At 43.2% G+C, this 24,306-nt stretch overlaps 2 protein-coding genes across 3 annotated transcripts; one reads left to right on the forward strand and one right to left on the reverse strand.

Moving 5' to 3' along the window:
* Window positions 1-23: 23 nt before the first annotated feature.
* On the forward strand, window positions 24-9,800 carry LOC110506479 (RNA polymerase-associated protein CTR9 homolog). Its single transcript, XM_021586117.3, has 22 exons — window positions 24-233; window positions 642-740; window positions 1,544-1,783; window positions 1,881-1,998; window positions 2,091-2,180; window positions 2,266-2,522; window positions 2,617-2,724; window positions 2,815-3,051; window positions 3,170-3,388; window positions 5,677-5,860; window positions 5,951-6,225; window positions 6,327-6,414; window positions 6,556-6,704; window positions 6,814-6,930; window positions 7,239-7,384; window positions 7,476-7,547; window positions 7,751-7,886; window positions 8,095-8,238; window positions 8,384-8,508; window positions 8,595-8,694; window positions 8,791-8,897; window positions 9,000-9,800. The coding sequence occupies exons 1-22, from the start codon at window positions 189-191 to the stop codon at window positions 9,442-9,444; spliced, it is 3,501 nt and encodes a 1,166-aa protein (XP_021441792.1). The 5' UTR covers window positions 24-188; the 3' UTR covers window positions 9,445-9,800.
* A 1,690-nt stretch (window positions 9,801-11,490) lies between these two features.
* On the reverse strand, window positions 11,491-18,625 carry LOC110506095 (eukaryotic translation initiation factor 4 gamma 2). Of its 2 annotated transcripts, none has more exons than XM_090222267.1 (21): window positions 18,436-18,625; window positions 17,565-17,675; window positions 17,333-17,398; window positions 17,125-17,250; window positions 16,768-16,870; window positions 16,536-16,667; window positions 16,353-16,419; window positions 16,115-16,266; window positions 15,922-16,032; window positions 15,656-15,838; window positions 15,427-15,562; window positions 15,187-15,341; window positions 14,982-15,077; window positions 14,748-14,876; window positions 14,547-14,651; window positions 14,225-14,440; window positions 13,864-14,122; window positions 13,567-13,771; window positions 13,243-13,451; window positions 13,009-13,130; window positions 11,491-12,861 (listed from the first exon to the last, which is right to left on the reverse strand). In XM_090222267.1, exons 8-21 carry the CDS (start codon window positions 16,196-16,198, stop codon window positions 12,796-12,798), a joined length of 2,076 nt encoding a protein of 691 aa, XP_090078393.1. In that variant the 5' UTR covers window positions 16,199-16,266; window positions 16,353-16,419; window positions 16,536-16,667; window positions 16,768-16,870; window positions 17,125-17,250; window positions 17,333-17,398; window positions 17,565-17,675; window positions 18,436-18,625; the 3' UTR covers window positions 11,491-12,795. The 2 variants fall into 2 exon arrangements, with proteins under 2 accessions (XP_090078393.1, XP_090078392.1); XM_090222266.1 differs by having other exon boundaries at window positions 14,970-15,077.
* Between the last annotated feature and the right edge of the window lie 5,681 nt (window positions 18,626-24,306).

Genomic DNA, 24,306 nt, shown 5'->3' on the forward strand with positions numbered 1-24,306 from the left:
TACGGGTATTACACCAGTGGGTCATTTTATTCCGAACAGTCGCTCGCTGTCCTACCCGGACATTGTTTTGTGAACATCCATGTATTTGTTGTAGAGCGGAAGTGGAGCCAGATCCTCGAGACCACGGCGACAGCTGAACGAATCTTGGGAATATATTGGTGTAGGGACGTGGATTTCCATCAGCCAAGATGTCTCGGGGATCAATTGAAATCCCCTTACGGGACACCGATGAGGTAAGGACTACCTACCTACGCTGCTTTGTTTGACCGTGGATTGCTATAGCTAGCCTACTTACGTTAGCTAACGTAGTATTGCCCTGTGCTTGTTGACTAACGTCAGCCAGATCGCTAACAACTTCTGAGATTTTTTTACTTTTACTTTTTTTTTTTTTTACTATCAGTCATGAAAATTATGGGTCATAACCAAGATTTGAGTTGTAAAGGCCACCATGCTCTACACTGATATTGTCTTTCCGATCATTCAGTAAGCTAACTAGTAAATGCAGCCACTTCTTGTCCCCAGTCAAAACATTTCATAAAGTAACTTAGCCTTTCTGATCAAGCTGTTTAGCCATAGGTTAAAGGTCACATGTCATGTTGTATGTGTACGAACTGGTGTTCACATAGACATTTGTTCTGCAGGTCATTGAGCTTGATTTCGACCAGCTGCCAGAAGGAGATGAGGTAATCAGTATCCTGAAACAGGAGCATACACAGTTGCACATATGGATTGCTCTTGCTGTAAGTATGAATACATAGACTGGTATGATAATTCATTTAAGCCTTAAGAAACGAAATGGTTGAAATGACAGTTGCACATATTACTCTCTATGAGTGATGCATCAAATACAGTTAGATTGTAATTTCTGTAACTCCTCCCTGTAGCCCTGCAGGCTTGCCGCCATTTACAGTTATTTTAACAGTAACATTCCATCTTATGGCATACCATTGGAGAGGCGTGTGAGATATTTGCTGACCTGTGCCTGTTTGGAGACACTTCCTATGTTGGAGAGTATATCCGTGGACAGTTTTGATTAGGAAATTGTCGTCTGCATCGCCGAAGGAAATAATTGAATCCATTTGTTATAGGCTACCAAGGCAAAACCAAACATGGATGTCAATGTTTGGGCGCACAGACACTGTTCTACTACCCGTCTGCAGCAGCATGCTGCCCAATTGTGAGGCTGATTAGCTAGACAAACAGGTGTGAAACACGGAGACAAAACATGGAATGTTTTGATTTGGAGGGGGGTGGTAGCATCTAACAATTTAATGTAATTATTTCCTGGGCACAGTCCGGCGACACAAATAACAAGTTCCTTATCAGAACTGTCCACCAACCACGGATATACTCTCCAACATGGGAAAAGTGTTGCCAAACAGGTACGTGTCGGCAAATATCTCCCACGGTGTCTAAATGTTATACAGATCTCAGGAAATGGGCTATCCTCCCTGGTGAGTTATGTAGTTGCATTCCCACTGACTGATGGTTTGTTTATGGCTTGTTTGTCACCAAAATAAACACAGACATATTTTTCTTTTAGCTGGAGTATTACAAACAGACGAAGACGGAGGACTTTGTCAAGCTGCTGGAGGCGGCCCGTATCGATGGGAACCTGGACTACAGAGACCATGAGAAGGACCAGATGACCTGTCTGGACACCTTGGCAGCCTACTATGTCCAGCAGGCACGTAAAGAGAAGAACAAAGATGCCAAGAAGGAGCTCATCACTCAGGCCACCCTGCTCTACACCATGGCAGACAAGATCATCATGTACGACCAGGTAAGATAATCAGCTTAACAATTTATTGGATAATGTGAAAGTTAATTTCCCCAACACAAAAAATCATAACCAAGAGTAATCTATTTGTTTGTAACAGAACCACTTGTTGGGAAGAGCCTGTTTCTGCCTGCTGGAGGGGGACAAAATGGACCAGGCTGATGCTCAGTTCCACTTTGTCTTGAACCAGTCTACCAATAACATCCCTGCTCTACTTGGTAAGTAAAACACAAAGGGAAAGATCTACCATTACAACTACAAAGGTTCACTTCGAAATGGGGCCTAACCACTATACATTTAATTTCAACAGGTAAAGCTTGCATCTCCTTCAATAAGAAGGATTACAGGGGAGCATTGGCCTACTACAAGAAGGCTCTACGCACAAACCCTGGATGTCCTGGTAAGCATTTCACTTCCACCTGTCATATTAAAATGAATAATATCCCTGGTCTCTCCTAATATACCATCACTATTTATCTTACCAGCCGAGGTGAGGCTGGGGATGGGCCACTGCTTTGTCAAGCTCAGTAAGCTGGAGAAGGCCCGTCTGGCCTTTGGCCGGGCCCTGGAGCTCAACTCCAAGTGTGTGGGAGCCCTTGTGGGCTTGGCTGTGCTGGAGCTCAACAGCAAGGAGCCCGACTCCATCAAGAATGGAGTGCAGCTCCTATCCAGAGCCTACACCATCGACCCCAGCAACCCCATGGTGCTCAACCACCTGGCTAACCACTTCTTCTTCAAAAAGGTGAGAGGGTTGTCATCTTATTCCTGGTATATAGTAGCATGTCTTGACTTGAGCATCGTTTATCATTCACATTGATGTACTTTCTTATTTTCAGGACTACAGTAAAGTGCAGCACCTGGCTCTCCATGCATTTCACAACACAGAGGTGGAAGCAATGCAGGCTGAGAGCTGCTACCAGTTGGCCCGCTCCTTTCATGTACAGGTAAACGCTAAGGCCTCAGTTTATTTTTCGGGAAGACTCTTGCTTTTCTAATTGAATGGGCATTACATCTCTCCTTCTTGTGTGTTTCAGGAGGACTATGACCAGGCCTTCCAGTACTACTACCAGGCCACCCAATTTGCCTCGTCTACCTTTGTGCTGCCTTTCTTTGGCCTGGGGCAGATGTACGTGTACCGTAGAGACAAGGAGAATGCAGCCCAGTGTTTTGAGAAGGTCCTAAAGGCCTACCCCAACAACTATGAAACCATGAAGATCCTGGGATCTCTTTATGCTACTTCAGATGATCAGGAAAAGAGAGACATTGCCAAAGTAAGTAAAACAGCTATGCGAAGGTGACCCTCACATGAAGTATTCACTTGTAACTCTGTAGATGTTAATCAGCACTATTGCTAAAATCAATAAGATGTAATGTCTTTGTGTTCTGCAGGGTCATCTGAAGAAGGTGACCGAGCAGTACCCTGATGACGTTGAGGCCTGGATCGAGCTGGCCCAGATCCTGGAGCAGACCGACATCCAGGGCGCCCTCTCTGCCTACGGCACGGCCACCCGCATTCTGCAGGAGAAGGTCCAGGCTGACGTCCCCCCTGAGATCCTCAACAACCTGGGGGCTCTCCACTTCAGACTGGGGAACCTGGGAGAGGCCAAGGTACAGTTTAGGAGGATGGCAGAGCTTCCTGACTAGATTTAGACATTTACATGTTGTAGCAATGAATTCATGAACTACTCAAATGGCTATTTGTAGTTTCCTAACTTGCCTTTGTGTTTGATGTTTGACAGCCATTGTCGATAGTGACGACATCGTGATGTCACACGGTGGTCTAGCATATTTGAATTTGACTGCACCTCTGGAGTCTGGCAGCGCAGAACAGCGCAGTGCAGAGAGCACCCAGCAAGGCGACATGCCGAATAGCCTGTTCCCTATTTGCCATAGCCTAAATGTTCAATAAATATGAGGTAGTTAGACTATTAACATAATGCAGGAGAACAATGTAGATTATTGATAGAGTGGAGAGCACCAAAGCAGTGCAAAATGTCAAATGAGGCCTAATGTGTTGTTTCCTCCCACCAATGTTGGATGATCATAGGACTTTGGCATCACGCATTCTGTTGTCGGGCTTATTGTTTTCAACTTTCATTTCCCTTTTTCTCCCCAATCCCCACTCAATTGTAATGTGACTTGTTGGCCTAGGCATATCCTACTGTTTCATGATCAATCATGGAATGAATCTATAGGTGTAGCAGAGTTCCAGCTGTTGTTTGTGATGAGCCGAAATAAAAACATAGTAATAACGAGGGAGAGAACAAACCATTTCAAGATCGACTAATCGAATAGGAAGTATAAACAAACCTGCTACGTTTCTGCTTTACTTGACCAAAGTGTGGGCTAAATAAATTGTCAACAACAATCAGATAAAACAAATTATTATTTAGCCTAACATTCTTTATAGCAGATGAATGAACATTGGCTTAGGCTATGCCTTTTGCCTATTGACCTGTAAAAATCCTAAATATACAATTAGATAAAGCAAATTATTATTTAACATTCACTCATAACACTTAAACATTCATTCATAACACTTAAAAAACGAATGAACTGTACAAATCCTAAATATTTTATTTTTATTTTCTAGGCAAGTCAGTTAAGAATAAATTCTTATTTTCAATGACGGCCTAGTGGGTTAACTGCCTGTTAACATTTAAAGGGGTTTGAACTTGCAACCTTCCGGTTACTAGTCCAACGCTCTAACCACTAGGCTACCGCCCCTTTACAAAATAAATAAAGTAGCCTAAACAAGTTCAAAAAAAGTATTTCAAGCTTTGATAGGCTAGAGTATGTCATTTGAGTATGATGCATCTGGATTTGAATATAGGCTACATTTTTTAAATTAAACAAAGTACAATTAGGAACCATTTTCTTTTTTTTTCTTTTCTTTTTTTTTCTCCTCGCGCTAATGGTTTCTGGTAAGGAACACCAGCATGTTCAACTTTTCTGCCCCAGAGTAGCGAACTCAGCAGGATGATGGACTTGTAAATGTTGACGGAGGTTTGCAGTCTCGATCCTTTGCCCTGATTGTCTTTTTACGTATTCTGAAGGTGACTTCAGTCAGGTCTGCTGGCTCACCTTTATTCAGGTCTGCTGGATCACCTTTATTCAGGTCTGCTGGCTCACCTTTATTCAGGTCTGCTGGCTCACCTTTATTCAGGTCTGCTGGCTCACCTTTATTCAGGTCTGCTGGCTCACCTTTATTCAGGTCTGCTGGCTCACCTTTATTCAGGTCTGCTGGCTCACCTTTATTCAGGTCTGCTGGCTCACCTTTATTCAGGTCTGCTGGCTCACCTTTATTCAGGTCTGCTGGCTCACCTTTATTCAGGTCTGCTGGCTCACCTTTATCATTCAGCCTGAAACCAAACAACTGCCAAACAGGTGAAGACAGGCTTTTCTTTCCCACCAAGGAGCCAGAGTTTTTTTTTTGTTCCTGTTTTAGCATACGGCAGACTGTACTATAGTGAAATCCCATCACGCCTTTTTTTAATTTTGTCTGAAACTGTCGGAAAGTCGCCTAATGAAATTACAATAGACTACACTTGATACGGCTGTAATATTCATTTTTAGCTCCTATCGGAGTATTTTTATGAACAAGAGAAACATTGCTCTCCCAATTTTGTAAATCGTTCAACAGCCTAGACTAGATAAATAACTAGGCCTAGCAATGTGTCCTTTATAGTGCCTTCTTCCCGCCAATTGACTGACCTCTCCGTGCTCAACGCGCACCCCCCAGATTATTATTATTATTATAATTTTTTTTACAGTACAATTGTATATCAATGATGTTTGAACAGGACGATGTGTCATTCCAGACATCGCCCAACCCTAGTAGACACAACAGAGCTATAAATAGATTTCAGGGGTTTGTTCTGTCTGTCCATGTTTAGAAATACTTCCTGGCCTCTTTGGAGCGGGCCAAAGCTGAGGGAGAGCATGACGAGCATTACTACAACGCCATCTCTGTCACCACCTCTTACAACCTAGCCAGGCTCTACGAGGCCATGTGCGAATTCCATGAGGCGGAGAAACTCTACAAGAACATCCTGAGGGAACATCCCAACTACGTTGACTGTAAGCACTGAAGACACACTATACTTTTTAGTTAATGTCTGTCTCCTTAGGGTGTGTGCGTATCAATTGGTCCTTTGTTGTTGCTTGCAGGTTACCTGCGACTTGGCGCAATGGCTCGTGACAAAGGAAACTTCTATGAAGCTTCCGACTGGTTCAAAGAGGCTCTGCAGATTAATCAGGATCACCCAGACGCCTGGTCCCTGATTGGGAATCTCCACTTGGCCAAGCAGGAGTGGGGTCCGGGTCAGAAGAAGTTTGAGCGTATCCTCAAGCAGCCGTCCACTCAGAACGACACCTACTCCATGCTGGCCCTGGGCAACGTGTGGCTCCAGACCCTGCACCAGCCCACCAGGGACCGGGAGAAGGTACGGCAGAATATCAGTTGTTTTGATGTGGAGCCATAAATCATCACTGTCAGAAACATTGCCTTCATCATTTGTCTGTGTCTGTGGTTGTGTCCCTCCAGGAAAAGAGACATCAGGATCGAGCCCTGGCCATTTACAAACAGGTCCTACGAAACGACTCCAAGAACCTTTACGCTGCCAACGGCATAGGTTTGTTGGCCTTCACTCACTCATTGTATTCACATAAATGCTTAATACTCAGACTTGACTGTGTTTAACTATAAGCATGTATTTACCTCAGATAACTATTAGCGTGTAAATACCTCGGAGTTTGCCGTCTTTTCTGTCCAGGTGCCGTCCTGGCCCATAAGGGCTACTACCGAGAGGCCCGTGACGTGTTTGCCCAGGTGAGAGAAGCCACAGCTGATATCAGTGATGTCTGGCTCAACCTGGCCCACATCTACGTGGAGCAGAAACAGTACATCAGCGCTGTGCAGATGGTAAGGCTCTGTACTGGCTCATGTACACACTGCAGAGTTATTTTACATTCCTATGTTTTTACTTGAGGAGTTCTATTAAAATGTCTTATCCACTCTTTGTGGCATTTAGTACGAGAACTGTCTGAAGAAATTCTACAAGCATCAGAACACTGAGGTGCTGCTGTACCTGGCTCGGGCACTCTTCAAATGCGGGAAACTCCAGGAGTGCAAACAGACTCTGCTGAAGGTGAGATTTGTGTGAAATGAAGTGTCTCTCATTCCTTTTAGTAACCCTATGGCTGGGATTCATTTCCCTGAGCCTGTTTATGTGAAAGGAAGGTGACCCTTGTGTGAATGTCCTGTTACTAGGGTTGCAAAATCTTGTGAACTTTTTAAAACATTTCTCCCAACATCCCGATTGGAGGATTCCTGGGATCAGAAGGGAATAAACAGGAATTTCAGGATCCTTTCTGGGAAACTAGGGAATTTATTGAAAGTTCCTGGAATTTTGCAACCCTACCTGTTGCTCACTGATGTGGCTGGCTGTGTCCCCAGGCACGTCACGTGGCCCCCAGTGACACGGTGCTGATGTTCAACGTGGCCCTGGTGCTGCAGAGGCTGGCCACTCTGGTGCTGAAGGATGAGAAGAGTAACCTAAAGGCTGTACTCAGTGCTGTCAAAGAGCTGGAGCTAGCCCACCGGTACACCCTAAACTCACTTTAACACTTCTCCTAAAATAATCCTTCACTTTTCTCAGCCTAATCTTCTCTTTTCTGTTCTCTTTTGTCTCAGGTATTTCAGCTACCTTGCCAAGGCAGGTGACAAGATGAGGTTCGACCTAGTGCTTGCCTCTACTGAGGCCAGGTCAGTTTGAACAAATATCTCCCCTCTAAAATCCAAATGCAGGCCAGTACTTACTTCATAGCCTTCAGTAAATCAATGAACCACTCTTAGCCAAAATTCTCATCACACCTCAGAGGAATTTAGAGGGGTGACAGCTGAGCCCAGCCATCAGATGTCGGGCTAAGCCTGGATTGTGAGCTGTGTTTGTGTGGGGGTCGTTGCAGGCAATGCTCTGACCTGCTGAGTCAGGCTCAGTATCACGTGGCTCGGGCCAGGAAGCAGGACGAGGAGGAGAAGGAGATCCGGGCCAAGCAGGATCAGGAGAGGGACTTCCTGCGCCAACAGATGCATAAAGAACAGGTCTGTCTATGGGATGTCACATCTCCACAAGTCCCTCATCCCTTCTATGTTGTACTTGTAAACCATAATGGATCCGGCAATTTAAGTAAACATACCTTACTTGAGGCTGGGATGTCTTAAATAACATGTTTCTTTGGTTCACTGTAAATGTATTCCTTTATAACAGTGTGACTAACCCACTGACCTTTTTTTCCTGCTGCACCACCAGGAGGAGAAGAGAACCAAGCTGGAAGAGGATCAGAAGAAGCTGCTGGAGCAGAGAGCCATGTACGTGGAGAAGACCAAGGGTCTGCTCTCCTTCGCCGATGGAATGAAGGAGGAAAGGAAAGAGAAGAAGAAAGGTGGCGGCCGAGTGAGTGCAAATGTGTAGAGAACAGCTAGTGCAATGCAGAGGTTTGTGTTGATCAATGATTAGCTCATGGCACATCAGATCGATATAAATCTCAAACGATCTAGGGTGCAGTGTGACTATATTGTTCTTGTTTCGTTCTCCCCAGCGCAAGAAAGGAGACTTTGATGAGTTTGTCAACGATGGCTCTGATGAGGACCTGCCAGTGAGAAGGAGGAAGAAGAGGAAGGGTGGCAGCGGGAGTGAGGAGGAGGGCCGCAGGAAGAGGAGGAGGTGAGACTGCTGTGGAAAGTGTTTTATTTGTAGTGATCGGTAGGAAAATGGCCTGGTGTGAGTGGCACTGTGACTGTGTATTTCAGACCCAACAAAGGGGGTGACGATGGCAGTGATGATGAGGAAGGAGGCTCACGGCCCAAAAAGCAACGCAAACCCAGAGCGGGCGGCAAGAAGATGCAAAAGGTCAGTTAAATCTAGGTTATCTAGGTTCTAATGGTATTTTTTAACCCAAATGACTGGCCTTAGGCCCAGAGATGTAACAGTTCTGTTCTTGTCTAGTACGAGCCTGTGCCACCATCTCTCAAAGGCAAGATCAAGTCGAAGGCCATCATCTCATCCTCCGACTCTTCATCAGACGAGGATGGACTGAAAATTGCTGAAGACAGGTGAAGGCATAAACTCATTCGTACATGAAATGCTACATGAAAATACAACTCCGGAGGGTTTTGTGCCACTAATTCATAATTCTTTGTCTGTTGACCACCCAGAAACCCCAGAGACAGTGGTTCAGGCTCTGATAACGAGGGCGGACACAAGAAGCGCATCGCCTCCGACAGTGAGTCCGACGGGGGCCGGAACCGCTCTGGCAGCGAAGCTGGAAGCCCCCAACGCTCCGGAAACTCGGTTAGTGACTCCGGCAGCGGCGCTGGAAGCCCCCAACGCTCCGGAAACTCGGTTAGCGACTCAGGCAGCGAACGTCCAGTGAAGAGGAAGAGAGTGCAGCAGCAGTCTGACTCAGAGCAGTCTGATAACGAGAGCAAGAGGAGCCGCTCTGGGTCGGAGAAGGAGTCCCGACCTGGCTCACCGGCCGCAGCCTCTGGCTCTGAAGCAGGTTCTCCGGCGTGCTCCCCACACCGCTCCGACAACGGATCAGAACCAGGGGGCTCTGCCAAAGAGGCCTCCAACCACGGCTCTGGCTCTGACAGTGACTGAGGCCTCAAACTCAGAACTGACTTTTTTTCCTACAGAATTTTTATTATTTTTTTTAACAGATTTTTGTAAAGGCTTTTTTCTTCCGTCTTGGTTTGTACCATGAAATTGAACTGAGCACATGCAGTGTAGCTTTGTAGCCCTTAATGTGGGTTGTCTTTACTAGTTTTTGGTCACCAGACTAAGACTTTTGCATTGATGCTGTACCTCATGTCCTTTTGTTTTGTTGATGATGGATGGAAAATTTGACTTGTAAGTAGTCTGACGGCTGATTGGAAGAGGTGACGTCACAGAAAATTAGTAAATTGACCCAGAGTTGGGACAAATTATATGTAGATAATAAACAAACACAAAATAAATATTAGTTTTTTTCTATTTCTGATGAAGATGCTTGTAATGACATTGGAAAACCACTTGACACTTATCTTCTGATTATGGGGTAAATGTGTTGTAATTGTTTAGGCTGCATTTTCCTTGTTTTCTGTATCAACATGACCTCTGCCATTCAGAAAAATATTTTTGGCAAACCTAAAACTGCCATATTACAAGTTCAGCTTCAATAGTGAAAGTGTATATATGTGCCATTTTTTTATTTAGGTCCTCTATATGGATACAAGAAGTGCTAAGTAATCTGGCGGCACGCCTAGGTGATGCAGTTGTAAATGTATTCGTAGAGTTTGAGACACATCGAGACTCCAAATACATGGCCCCATTCCGGAGGTACCGCAGTGGGGTGGATGAGGCAAACACATGTTTGTGAAGAGGTCCTGTCTGTGGCCAGCTTCTGGAACTGACAACACCAGATCAGGGTATGTCTGACGGGGCTGACCGAGCCTGTCTGAAGAACATATGTTGTAGCGCACTTGTCAAACTCGTTCCACAGAGGGCGGAGTATCTGCAGGTTTTCGCTCCTCTCTTGTACTTGATTAGTAAGGAACTCCCCTCACCTGGTTGTCTAAGTCTTAATTAAAAGGAAAAAACAGAAACTAAGCCCTCCATGGAATGAGTTTGACACTTGTTGTGGAGGTTTTCTCAGAGTTGTCACTGTGTCGGTAGCCTAAACATGGTTCTGAATATGGGTTCCAGTGTAGCTCTGTTCAAAGTGCAGATGGACTGCTTATTCTAAGAATAATAAAAGCTCATAAGGAAATGGGACTATAGAAGTAAAGTGAACAACTAGGCCTTGGCTATAGCCCAAAGTGCATTGCGAATACTCATCACAAGTCTGAATACCCCCAGCCCACTAAATACACTGATCAAGTGCCTTATTTAGCTGTGGACACACTGTATTAACATACAACTGCTACTAATGGGCCTTATCTTCCCCTTGCAACCACTTACTGACATGCAAAAATGCTACAGTACTATATTTAAGCAATAAGGGCCGAGTTGGTGTGATATATGGCTAATATACCATGGCCAAGCATTGATGCAACGCAGATTGCCTGGATACAGTCCTTAGCTGTGGTATATTGACCATATACCACAAAACCCAGAGGTGCCTTATTGCTATTATAAACTGGATACCAATGTAATTAGAGCACTAAAAATAAATGTTTCGTCATACCCGTGGTATACGATCTGATATACCACAGCTGTCGGCCAATCAGCATTCAGGGGTTGAATCACCCTCTACATGCTGCGTTACACCGTCCTTTGCGACCTACTTCAAGAAGTAAGTTTCTCACAAAATGCATACCACATGTGGGCACTTGAAGTGTTCTCCGTCAGGATCAGTCCGTTGCAATAAAACCATTCAGTAGGGGAAAGGTCCAACAAATAATGGTGTGACAATGTGCTATATTAAGGCAACTCCTTAAAAATCAAAACAGTTAACTTCCATGGTAACCGGAATTTCTGTAATTGTTGGGCATTTCTCGTAGGCCTACCAAGAAACAGGAAGTGTTTGAGAGCTTGCCTTGGTCATTGGGGAGTTATACATAGCAACTATGTACTAATACAGTAGTTGCAGGACTTTATAAACCATATTAAATGGCCTGTTGGGTTCACAGTTACATATCTGAATCTAGGTGAAATATTACACAGGACAAGTCTAAGTGAACTCAGTGTTTAACTTTATTTAAAAAAAGTTAAGCAATAGTGGTACACAAGAACATTCTTAGCAGTTACAGAACATTACAGTAACACTTTTACAGAAAGTTGTACAGATGTATACCTCGTGATTTTATTAGATCATAATAAGTTGAGATTATAATTTTTAAAATCTTGATAGAAACAATAAATATCTGGATCAGACATTATGGCAAACAGGCTTCAATTTTTCACACGAGGGGGGGGGGGGGGGCAGAGTTAAAGTGTAACAAAATCAAATTCATTTCTCATGTTAACTTTATTCACCAATTAAAACATGTTGCACTTGTGTAGTTTGAAAATTGTTGCATGAGAACAGACCGTGTGCGAGTTCATTTTGCATGGCCCAATGCCCCACGTGGGTTAGCTTGCAAATGTTTAGACCATTCCATTGGTCCTTAAGTGAAATCACCCCTCAGCTAGGGCACCGAGCCATGCAAAACCAACTCACACATTGTTTGGTTGTTCCCCGTAAAGAAAATTCAAGTATCACAATGTATGACAGACACAGCGGGAGGTACACAGCAACAAGGGTTGATAAATTAACAAGGCCGCATAATTTCATCTCTCCCAGGCGATGTGCCATACAGCCACAAAAGCACTTAAAAAAGGTTTGAATTTGAATTCTTACAATCAGGATATTGTGCAAGTAAAACCGTTTTTTTTTTATTACAGACTTGTGCATTAGTCCAGACTAAGTGTTTTCACTTGAAATGGAGACATTAAGCAATTCAAACCCAACACATGAAGCCCATAATGAGGAGGTAGAAACACAAGCAAATATAAACCATTAATGTTATGGTAACCAATGATTACAGTTGAGGATTCTTTGTAACAATCAAGGGATGAGTGAATATTGCAACGACTCATGTATGACGTTGAGCAAAGTGCATCTCTACAGTGTTGCTAATCGGCTAACAACAAAAATAAAAGCATAGCATTCAGCAGCAGGAACAAGGCCCTTGCAATTCAATTGTCTTGGAGAAAAACAAAAGTCTAGATTCAAAGCAGCTGATACCATTGATCTTAAAAGGGGCTCTTAAAACAGATGGCAAACCATTATTACGCTTAAGCGCTAGAAAAGAGCCACAAGGGGGGGAAACTAAACATGCATTGGCTTATCATGGCCAAAAACTTGATAGCGGAATGAAGTGTTGCAGTGGTTAGGTATGCATATCATATTAGGACAGGGAAGATGGGAAGGAAACAAAAGCGGTATTATATCAATAGCATTTCTGCACCATTAGGCTTTTGGCTGGTTCTTCAGTCAGCTTCCTCCTCAGACTCCTCTTCCTCAGCAGTCTCCAGCCAGGTCAGCCACTGGTTCACCTTCACAGGGAACATACCATGAGCCAAAACAGAGATGCAGTACCCATTTATGTGGTGTTTTCTAGTCTAATAAAAAAGCCAGTTTAGTATGCACCTGTAATGGTGTGAGTTGCAATACAAATTGTCTGGGAGTAGAAATGTAATTACCTGGAATAATGCTTTCCCCTTCCCAGGAAACTCTTGAGTTATGTCTTCTTTCCATGCAAGGAAGGCTTCTTCTTCAATGATTTCCATATCATAGAAGTGGACAAAATAGCGCAGTAACATTCCTAGAGAAATAAAAATCTATATTTTTAAAAAACTGAACAAAAACCCTTCTAGGCAAATGCGCTTGCATAAAATTAACCCAAGTAATAATTTGACCGTGTGACCTGTACGTACCTTTAGGGAAAGTGTTTGCATTGCAGTGGACCTGCAGTGCGTAGAGGGCACCGACTTGCAGATCCTGGTGATCATGCAGGAACTTCTGCATCACTGGCTTGAAGACCAGCAGCAGCTGCTTCTCCTGGTCCAGCTGTTCTTTAGTGGGGGCTGATAACTGGTCTTCTTCCTCACTGGCATTTATCTCTTGGGCAATGTACTGCAAGAAACTGGAGGGGGGGGGGGGGGGGGGTGAGCAGAATTCAGACCTAGTCTTAATAACATGCATCTCAAGATGCATAACCACAGAACTCTGCAATGTGGGCATTAGCCCTTTCCCCATACCTGGTCATGAGGATATTGACGAAGCCCTTTTCGGTGTGGAGCTTAGGGGAGATGTTGTCCTTGATCCACTTGTAGATGCACTGGGGAGAGGGGTCTGCTTTGATCTGCTTCAGCAGTTCCTTTTCCAGCTTCATGAGTGGGAATAAGAAGCTCAGGCCTTTGCCCTCCAAGATCTCCAGCATGCGATCCTTGTTTTGGTCGATTTCTGCAGATTTTGGCAAAATCACAACAATCTTGTTAAAATGTGAAAAATTGACAGAGCTTTCTAGGCTAAGGGTTTAGGAGAGGTTGGCATACCAGGCAGCATCTTCTGCATGTTGACCTTGCTTTGCTGGAATAGATCAGTGAGCCACTCACGATCCTTCAGCTTGGCAGTCTGTTGCAGACAAAGCAGGAAGAGGGGGAAGTGGGTGCCATTCTCCAGAGGGTGGGCTAGCTCGTCCATGCTCACCAGCTCTGCGATGATGGCTCGCGCTGCAAACTGGGCCAAGTAGGACTTCACCAGAGGAATGTCCACTTCGATCTTGGGACACTGGTCCAGAACACTGAGAAAAGCCTGTAAAAAAAAGTACACAGGCATGTGGTAAGTAAATTCACTGAACAGTAGAACCTTTGATATCTTACAACAAAAGCTCTTTGCCATGACTGGAAGACTGACCCGCATGAAGCTCTCCCCAGTAACAAGGCCCTCTGTGCGGAGTGTGTGGATCAAGGTGCTGGCATGCTCCTTGTCTTCGTCTGGGCAGTCAAGAGAACAGATCACGATCTTGCTCAACATCTCAGGCAGGAAGTATTTGGGAGCCTTCATCTCTCTTACACTGTTCACAGCTTCATCAATGTTTTTGCTGTTCAGGTAATCGGTCACTATGGTCTCCTGATAAGACATAATATGGACAAAGACTGTTAGCGTTCAGAAATCCTTCTATGGGGCAAAAAGTACAACTTGAAGGAGTTCCTTGAGATTGTAAAATGGAACATACAGTCATCTTAAGCAACTCTTCCTTTGCAGGAGGCGGTTTCTTGGTGGTCTTTGGAGGTTTTTCCTGAATTGGCGGAGGGTTGGTTTTCAGACCAAGCAGAGGAGGCTGAGAAATGATAAGACCGTTTAGAGTGGGCAGACTTTAAATACACATCAACTCCAGCTGAATGCTATAAAAAGCGGTATGCGCGTTTGTCTTTACCTGTCCCAGTGGTGGCGTTTGAGTGCGTGGAGGTTGAGCACTTGGAGGAATCATTGTTGGTATCTGCGGCTGCAACTTTGGCACTTGGTTTGTGTTGAGAAGGAATGACTGTGCCGGCCTTAGACTGATCTAAGACAGGGAATGCATCGTTCTCATCTTTTGCATTAAAGTATTTTGGCTTGTTGCCTGTGCAAACGGTGGTTTAAAAGAGTGGGTATCTACCAGGTGTTGTACCTCATCAGCGTTGAGCGATCCTTTCTTGATGAAACGCGGTGCCATGTCCTTAGACTGAGCCTGCTGTTGCTGGTTCTGGAAAATTGGATTCTGCCCCTGGGAAAATGTTTGAAATTACTTTAGATGCAATGCCATATCCATCAAGATTTGAGCAGTCCAATAATATTCAAAAGCTACTGCTTTTAGTAAAATGTGCAACTGTCACCTGGTTAGATTTGATGAAGGGCTTGCCTCCCATCTCAAACTGAGACTGGGTAGCAGGGGCTGTGTGCCCGTTGAAGAGTGGGTTGGTGCGGTGACGGCCCATGGTGGGCGAATACCGGTCCTGAATCACTCCAGGGCCTGTGCCGATCCCACTTCCTAGTAGCCAGAACACACATTAAAATGTTGGACAACAGGACAGCAATAAATTCAAACTACTCAGGAGCGTCAGTCATGGATGTACCTGGCATCTGTCCAAACATATCCGCCAACCCGCCAAGAGTTTCCCTGTCAAGTTTCAACCTAGGCATGAAGGGCCCCTCCAAAAAGAAGTCAGTTCTCATTCCCTGTGCCATTGGTGGAATAAAAACACCCAAATCCTGCAAGACACAAAGCAGAAGTGTATTAAGACACACTGTGGCATTACAGATTCATAAGATTTGGCTGCACTTAATAAAGAATGGTTAACTAACTTTTACTGCTTCCTGACGAATCTGGTTAATCGTCTTTGGTCCATTATCGATAAAAGCTTTGCGAGCCACCCAATTGTTCTCCCGCAACTCCACTGAATCCTGCACCAGGAAACGAATCCTTGCCGGCAAGTCCTTGTTGTTCATTAAGGATTTCATACGACCAAAGTACTGATCCATTAAAGACTGCAAGAGAAACAAATTAGTCACGCCCAAATGGAAAAGAATATTAACAAACTAAATAAAATGACTCGAGAGTATATGCTTACCCTAGCCTTTTCATGATCGAGCCTAGGCCCCACTGTTCTCATTATCTGACAGAGGCACTCCAAATCTTCCCCCATATCCTTAAGTTGGACTCTCTTCTTCTTTTCCAAAAGCTGAAATAAAGACGAAAGATTAGTTAACATGTATTTCATATGGTTTAACATTGTAAAAACAGTACTGATGTATTCGACTTACTGTTTTGATGCACTTATGAAGGATAGATTCATGGATAAGATCGAGTTTGCCAAGTTCCCCAATGAATTTGATATTTCCCAGCATCTTAAACTTGGCAATGGCATGCTGCTCTTCTTCCTCAGAGGTAAGAGGGTTGTCATGTTTGTCATAGACTGAGGGAATAGAAAAGAGCAAAGGTTAACACAATCAACCACACAGGGAACAGAAAATAGGCACATTTTTTCAAATGTTCACTCACTTTCAACATTTCTGGCGCGGTTCTCAAATTCATCTTGAAGCTTAGAAATCAAAAGTCTCCTGAATGTCTGCAACACACATTGTTTCCAAATGAAAAGATTAGACGGGGTGAGAAAAAAAAACATGATACCATTGTCTATAATAGTAGTAATCAATCTGTGAGGAGGATGACAATGATGCTTACGGTGCTTTGTTTTTGTGACGTTTGGATCTCTGGCGATGGGCCGTCAAAGTTCGGTGCGTCCTCTGCCAAGCGCAGACATAGCTGTGCATAAAGCGAGCTATACTTGGGCTCTTCGAGGGCTTTGTCAACAATCTGTTTGAAATGAGGTGATGTACACTGAACAGTAAAGCCATTTTCCACTCGATCAATAAACATGAATGCACACAGAGCTAAGAAATAGATTTTAAATTACCAGCAAGATCACTCCTTTTAGGACGAGTTTTGAATCTACGCCCACATTCAGGAGCTCAAGGCATAGCTTGTCAAACTTCTCGGGGGTCAGTTTATTAAGTATGCTGAGGATGGAAAGAACAGGAAACATGAAAAATACTGCATTCTGAAGACAAGGCATTATCTGGTGTTAGAAAATGGCACCACTAACACACATTCACTGAAATCTGCTGACTTGCAAATGGGCCAGTCATTTCTAATGGATAAAACAAAAAAGCTATGGGGCGCCAACCAGATTCAAGTTGGAAAACAGCCTACAAGATAACATTTTTATTTGAATCTAATGTGTGTAGCCACAATTTATTATGGGATTACATACCCTCTCACTTTCCTGAAGATTGCATCATGTCGTTCTTTTTCATTGGAGGCATTGGCATCTCGTCTAGTGCTTCGTGAAGGAACCCATCTCTGAACGCTAGATCCTGGGGCTTTCCCCAGGAACTCGCTGCAATTAACAGCATTAGTGACATCTGAAGTAAGATTGTTTGGAGTAACATTACATTTTGGTAAAATGGCTTGAATAGTACCTGTTGCCGACAGTCTTGGGATGGTACTGAGAGGCACCCCTACCTCCTCCCCCACCCGAAGAAGCACTGTGGAACAAATATTATTTACTTGAAGAATAGTGTGAACAAAATGACATAGCTAGGACTATTAAAGGTATAATCTATTCTACACTATGTGAAGGATATCAGTAGGAAGTGAAACAACGACCTGAGGACTAAATTGCATTTAGCCCTAAACAAGTTACAATCTTACCTGAAACGAGAAGCACCCCCTTCTGCAATCACACTCTCCACTTTGGCGGCTTGACAACGATGAATTCCCGAAAATAATAATATTCAATGGGTGGGGGTAGGCAAAAGCGACCTGAAGAAAATGCATTTTTAGAGTACAAAGTAAATTAATAGATTGACGCATGGCATACACTTCCTGCTAAAGCACAGAGTTGGCTAGCTTCACTCGCAGCTAACGCTACACATCCTTTGTTGTAAATGGCCAGTAGCTAACTACTGGTAGCCTGACTCATTTAACTAACTAAACAACATGACAAGGACATGGTAATGCTGAGATTCCGAATCCATGGCATGTTTAGCCATCCATGTCTATTCTGATCAAAGGTGATCTGTTTATTAAATTATAACTAACTAACTAGCTAGCTAATTAATTCTACCGGTAACTAGCTCATCATTTCCTCTCTGCCTGTTGTTTGTGGTGGACTAGTTAACTACGTTAGATAGCTAGTTATCAAGCAGTGATATCACTTTCAACATTATTGTCAACGGTCTTGTGATACAATATCAACATTTACAAAGTTTATTAGCTAGCCAGATAGCTGCCATCATGATGTTACATGAAAATAACAATATGCCGGTTCTGTGTGGCAAGTGCTTAATATTAGTAGTATATTACCAATGGCAAGACTCCATGTTCTACTAATGTGTCGTGATAAATTGTAGTTAAACTGCTAGTTAGGTTATAGACTGCTATCCAGTTAGCATACGCAGGAAACGCCACATTGGAAAGCTAGCCAAGTAGCTAGGCTAACAATCGGAAGCCATTTTAAAACAGTTAAACGGCCAGCTAGCCAAACCTAAAGTTAAATACAGACTAGATGTAACGGTCCTACCTTCACCGAAGGAACGTCAGTTTTGTAGGTTGTGTGGTTTCCAAATGTGAGAAATAAAAATAAAGAAGGAAGGACCCTGTTTGGTCGTGATTAATTAACTGGAAATACTGAAATAAAAAGCAGTGCGTTCCAGGGCCAGACCTCGCACTGGTGAGAAGAACGCTGACTGTAATCTACGTCATGCGTTGATGGGACTTTATTTACTGGGCTGCCAGCCTTTGTATCACACGTAAAACATAATCAAATACTCCTTTCTCAAGCTCACCCACATTATATATATATATATATATATATATATATATATATATATATATATATATATTAAATCCCTAAATAAAAAAGGTAGTTTACTGGGGGAAATACACGCATGATGTATTTGTGTTGTATTCCTGGACTGAATTCATGAACTGCATTCTCTCTCAATTGTTATAAAGACTTTTTATCTATGGTACCACCCAAAATCCGTAAACACGGGCACCCTCATAGATATCATCCTAACCAACCTGCCCTCCTGTCTTCACCAGGATCTCAGCGATCACTGACTGCCTCATTGCTTGCGTCCGTAATAGATCTGCGGTCAAACGATCACCCCTCATCACTGTCAAACGCTCCCTAAAACACTTCAGCGAGCAGGCCTTCATAATCGACCTGGCACGGGTATCCTGGAAGGATATTGACCTCATTCCGTCAGCAGAAGATGCCTGGTTATTCTTTAAAAGTGCTTTCCTCACAATCCTAAATAAGCATGCCACATAAAAAAAATAGAACCAGGAACAGATATAGCCCGTGGTTCTCTCCAGACATGACTGCCCTTCACCAGCACAAAACCATCGTGTGGCGTACTGCATTAGCATCGAATAGCCCCCGCGATATGCAACTTTTCAGGGAAGTTAGGAACCAATATACACAGGCAATTAGGAAAGCAAAGGCTAGCTTTTTCAAACAGAAATTTGCATCCTGCAGCACAAACTCCAAAAAGTTATGGGACACTGCAAAGTCCATGGAGAATAAGAGCACCTCCTCACAGCTGCCCACTGCACTGAGGCTAGGAAACACTGTCACCGCTGATAAATCCACGATAATTGAGAACTTCAATAAGCACTTTTCAACGGCTGGCCATGCTTTCCATCTGGCCACCCCTACCTTGGTCAACAGCCCTGCACCCCCCAGAGCAACTTACACAAGCCCCATTTCTTCTTCACCCAAATCCAGATAGCTGATATTCTGAAAGAGCTGCAAAATATACCTACCCTGGTCAACAGCCCTGCCCCCCCAGAGCAACTTGCCCAAGCCTCCCCCATTTCTTCTTCACCCAAATCCAGATAGCTGATGTTCTGAAAGAGCTGCAAAATCTCGACCCCTAAAAATTTGCAGAACTAGAAAATCTGGACCCTCTCTTTCTAAAAATTATCAGCTGAAATTGTTGCAACCCCTATTACTAGCCTGTTCAACCTCTCTTTTGTATCGTCTGAGATCCCAAAGATTGGAAAGCTGCCGGTCATCCCCCTCTTCAAAGGGGGAGACACTCTAGACCCAAACTGCTACATACCTATATCTATCTGTACCCTGCATTTCTAAGGTCTTCGAAAGTCAAGTTAACAAACAGATCACCGACCATTTCGAATCCCACTGTACCTTCTCCGTTATGCAATCTGGTTTCAGAGCTGGTCATGGGTGCACTTCAGCCACGCTCAAGGTCCTAAACGAGATCATAACCTCCATTAATAAGAGACTGTGCAGCTGTACTCATAGACCTGGCCAAGGCTTTCGACTCTGTCAATCACCAAATTCAGACTCAACAGCCTTGGTTTCTCAAATGACTGCCTCGCCTGGTTCACCAACTACTTCTCAGACAGAGTTCAGTGTCAAATCGGAGGGCCTGTTGTCCAGACCTCTGGCAGTCTCTATTGGGGTGCCACAGGGTTCAATTCTCAGGCCGACTCTCTTCTCTGTATACATCAATGATGTCACTCTTGCTGCTGGTGAGTCTCTGATCCACCTCTACGCAGACAATACCATTCTGTATACTTCTGGCCCTTCTTTGGACACTGTCTTAACCAACATCCAGAGGAGCATCCAGCATTACTACTCTGGACGGTTCTGACTTAGAATATGTGGACATCTACAAATACCTAGGTGTCTGGTTAGACTCTAAACTCTTCTCACATTAAGCATCTCCAATCCAAAATTAAATCTAGAATCGGCTTCCTATTTCATAACAAAGCATCCTTCACTCATGCTGCCAAACATACCCTCGTAAAACGGACTACCCTACCGATCCTTGACTTTGGCGATGTCATTTACAAAATAGCCTCCAACACTCTACTCAGCAAATTGGATGCAGTCTATCACAGTGCCATCTGTTTTGTCACCAAAGCCCCATATACTACCCACCACTGCGACCTGTATGCTCTCGTTGGCTGGCCCTCGCTTCATATTCGTCACCAAACCCACTGGCTCCAGGTCATCTATAAGTCTATGCTAGGTAAAGCCCCGCCTTATCTCAGCTCACTGGTCACCATAGCAGCACCCACCCATAGCACGTGCTCCAGCAGGTATATTTCACTGGTCACCCACAAAGCCAATTCCTACTTTGACCGCCTTTCCTTCCAGTTCTCTGCTGCCAATGACTGGAACGAATTGTAAAAATCACTGAAGCTGGAGACTCATATCTCCCTCACTAGCTTTAAGCACCAGCTGTCATAGCAGCTTACAGATCACTGTACCTGTACATAGCCCATCTGTAAATTGCCCATCCAACTACCTCATCCCCATACTGTTGTTTTTTTTCTTTGTTTTTTCTTCTCCTTTGCACCCCAGTATCTCTACTTGCACATTAATCTTCTGCACATCTATCACTCCAGTGTTCAATAGCTAAATTGTAATTATTTCGCCACTATGGCCTATTTATTGCCTTACCTCCCTTATCTTACCTAATTTGCACACACTGTATGTAGGCTTTTTTTCTACTGTTTTATTGACTGTATGTTTTGTTTATTCCATGTGTAACTCTGTGTTGTTGTTTGTGTCGCACTGTTTTGCTTTATCTTGGCCAAATGTGAACTTGTTCTCAACTAGCCTACCTGGTTAAATAAAGGTGAAATAAAAAATCTAAAATAAATAAATAATTCCTTTAATCCATTATGTCAGAGTTAACTGTCTGAAAAAAATCTAAGATATATATATATATATATTCTATTCTACCTATTTGTGTCCGAGCTATTGTAAATGTGAGTTTGTGTTTTTATATCATTATTAGTTGCACTATCTGGATACAAAAACAGCAACATCTGTGGTGGTCTCCCATGGTTAAACCACTCTTCATTCAATTTCTGTAAAGCCATGGGTAGTATGCGGTCCTATTGGCCCGAACCAAAGTGTACAGGATGTCGACCCAGACAATGTGCTCATTTTCCAGTGCAGTACATTGATTGACTGGGGGTCCGGTACCTCCAGGCAGTATGTTTAGGTTTAGGAGACTCACTTACGTTTTGAAATCGCTGAAAGAGAGTATTGGTTTCATGTAGCCTATTGTTGTGAGTTTTAAGGGATTAAACTTGATTCAGTGGGCTATTTTACGATTGTCCTGAATTTCAGTATTCTCATTCAGTGATTTTAAAACGTCAACACTTTTTGATTTACAGTGTAGTGTATTGTACAGAACGTTCTACTCCAGGATTTCACAATAGTCATGATGAACTGAGAGGAGTGCCAGACTATGTTGCTGAAAGAAGTTCCTGGAACTTGCTTGTTGACACCATTGCTTGTTGACACAATTAATAAAAATGCTCATAAGGTCATGTTGAGTCAGATCCTCATGCCTCCGGTAAATGGCTACTGGTGCTCAGGTTTCTTTTTCTTTTTCACACCAAACATACAGTTCTTGACTTATTCACTGGCTGTACCTCAAAGCCCTCCACCAGGGGCTGAAACTTAAATTCATCTTTCTCTTGTCAATGTGTCCACTGGTTTTATATACCGTTTTGTGTTTGTCAAGGTTCATTCGATTATATCACGGTCGTTTAGAGCACTCTGATTACACACTGTGTAATCTGTTTTCTAAACAACTGGGCACAGATGTCAATTCAATGTCTATGACACCTTGGTTGCATGTAATTTCATTGAAATTACATTGAAACAGTGTTGATTCAACCAGTGAGTGCCCAGTGAGATGGAGCATAGCCCTGTATAAAGGTTTGAATTATCAAGGAAGTTCACTGAGCATTGTGTTTCTCCCAAGTATATTTACTCTTGGAAGCAGAGGTTCTTGAGACCGGCATGACTCAAGGCTAGACACATTCCATTCTGCCAGTCTGTACCTGTCTGTCTCTCTTATAGTGTGTCATCAGCCCAGCCCAGCCCCATTGTCTGCCACAGTAGGCATTAAGCAATGCCAGGATGGAATACACAGACAACGATAGACACATTTAAGATTTCTTATGCTTACTGGCAATCCTTAACATTGAGCAGGAAGTGTCACGTTCTGACCTTAGTTCTTTTATTATGTCTTTGTTTTAGTATGGTCAGGGCGTGAGTTGGGTGGGTTGTCTATGTTAGTTTTTCTATGATTTGCAATTTCTGAGTTTGGCCTGGTATGGTTCTCAATCAGAGGCAGCTGTCAATCGTTGTCCCTGATTGAGAACCATATTTAGGTAGCCTGTTTTCTATTGTGTTTCGTGGGTGATTATTTTCTGTTGTCTGTTGTGTCTGCACCAGCCAGAACAGTTTTTGGTCGTTTCTCTTTGTTATTTTGGTTATTTCCGTGTTCATTCTAATAAACATGGATACATACCACGCTGCACCTTGGTCCTCACCTTCTTCCACCAACAACGGCCATTACAGGAAGCTGCTTTTCCTACATATATTCTGCTAAGTAAATTGCACTCCTCTCAGTGGTGATGCTGCTTTCAAGCATGTCTATTGAAAATAATCGCATCAGGTGTTAAATTGTGCTGATATGAGCCATCTGAAATGTATGGTGGACCAGAAGACCTTGACACAGTATCTGGAGGCTTTGGGGAAATGAAATCAGTTTAATCAGAGCTTGTCTATGAATTATATCCACACTGACAGACTTGCTTGACATCTGCCAAGTGTTTCTATTTCCCTCTGTGATAAGCCCATTATCACCAGTCTTGATAGATTGGAAGCACAATGGTGCCATCAGGGTTGGGTAGGTTACTTTCTAAATGTAATCCGTTATAGTTACCCGTCCAAAATTGTAATCAATAAGGTAACTTTTGGATTACACAATCAGTAACATAATCTTTTGGAATACTTTCCCCTTGAGAGGCATTAGAAGAAGACAAAAAGGATCCGTCAAACACATTTGGTGTGTCATAGTGGTCTCTGACTTGTGGTCAGACTTGCTTATGTGGAACAAACTTCAACTTGCATCTGTTTTCAATGCTGAATTAAATGCCATTAAGAAAACAGAAAGGCGGCATAATGTTTTTATTTTGTTGCAAACATCCTTTCTGAATTTAAAAGTAATCCAATAATTAATAATCTAGTTTTTCAAAAGTATCTGTAATCTAATTACAATATTTTTGGTGATAACATAATTGGTTCCAGTTTTTTTGTAATCAGATAACATGAGAGCATTGTGAGCTAATGTCATTGTGAAGGAATTGTATTACTTAATGAAGAAAGAATTCAAGACAATGACCAATGCACATCACACTAACACGTTTAGAGAACCTTTCAAATTCTATGATCAATAGGCCCGGGATTCCTTTGTCAGTGTGGAAGCTGGCTGCTTCATGGTCAGTTTTATTCACACACTCAAATCCTTTTCTTTATCTTTCATTGTGGAGGTTGTACAGACTTTCCCTCACATTTCTACATGCAGCTGTGTGACTGTAAGGCTTT

The sequence above is a fragment of the Oncorhynchus mykiss genome, chromosome 26, assembly GCF_057628025.1.
Source record: "Oncorhynchus mykiss isolate SJ-2025 chromosome 26, ASM5762802v1, whole genome shotgun sequence".
In the NCBI taxonomy this organism is placed as follows: domain Eukaryota; kingdom Metazoa; phylum Chordata; class Actinopteri; order Salmoniformes; family Salmonidae; genus Oncorhynchus; species Oncorhynchus mykiss.

Coding starts and splice junctions, on each gene's coding strand:
- LOC110506479 (XM_021586117.3), top strand. CDS start 189: ATGTCTCGGGGATCAATTGAAATCCCCTTACGGGACACCGATGAG. Junction 3,389..5,676: donor GGAACCTGGGAGAGGCCAAG/GTACAGTTTAGG, acceptor GTCCATGTTTAG/AAATACTTCCTGGCCTCTTT. Junction 6,415..6,555: donor TTACGCTGCCAACGGCATAG/GTTTGTTGGCCT, acceptor TTTTCTGTCCAG/GTGCCGTCCTGGCCCATAAG.
- LOC110506095 (XM_090222266.1), bottom strand. CDS start 16,198: ATGCTGGGAAATATCAAATTCATTGGGGAACTTGGCAAACTCGATCTT. Junction 16,033..16,114: donor TTCATAAGTGCATCAAAACA/GTAAGTCGAATA, acceptor TCTTTATTTCAG/CTTTTGGAAAAGAAGAAGAG. Junction 14,652..14,747: donor AAACGCCACCACTGGGACAG/GTAAAGACAAAC, acceptor ATCATTTCTCAG/CCTCCTCTGCTTGGTCTGAA.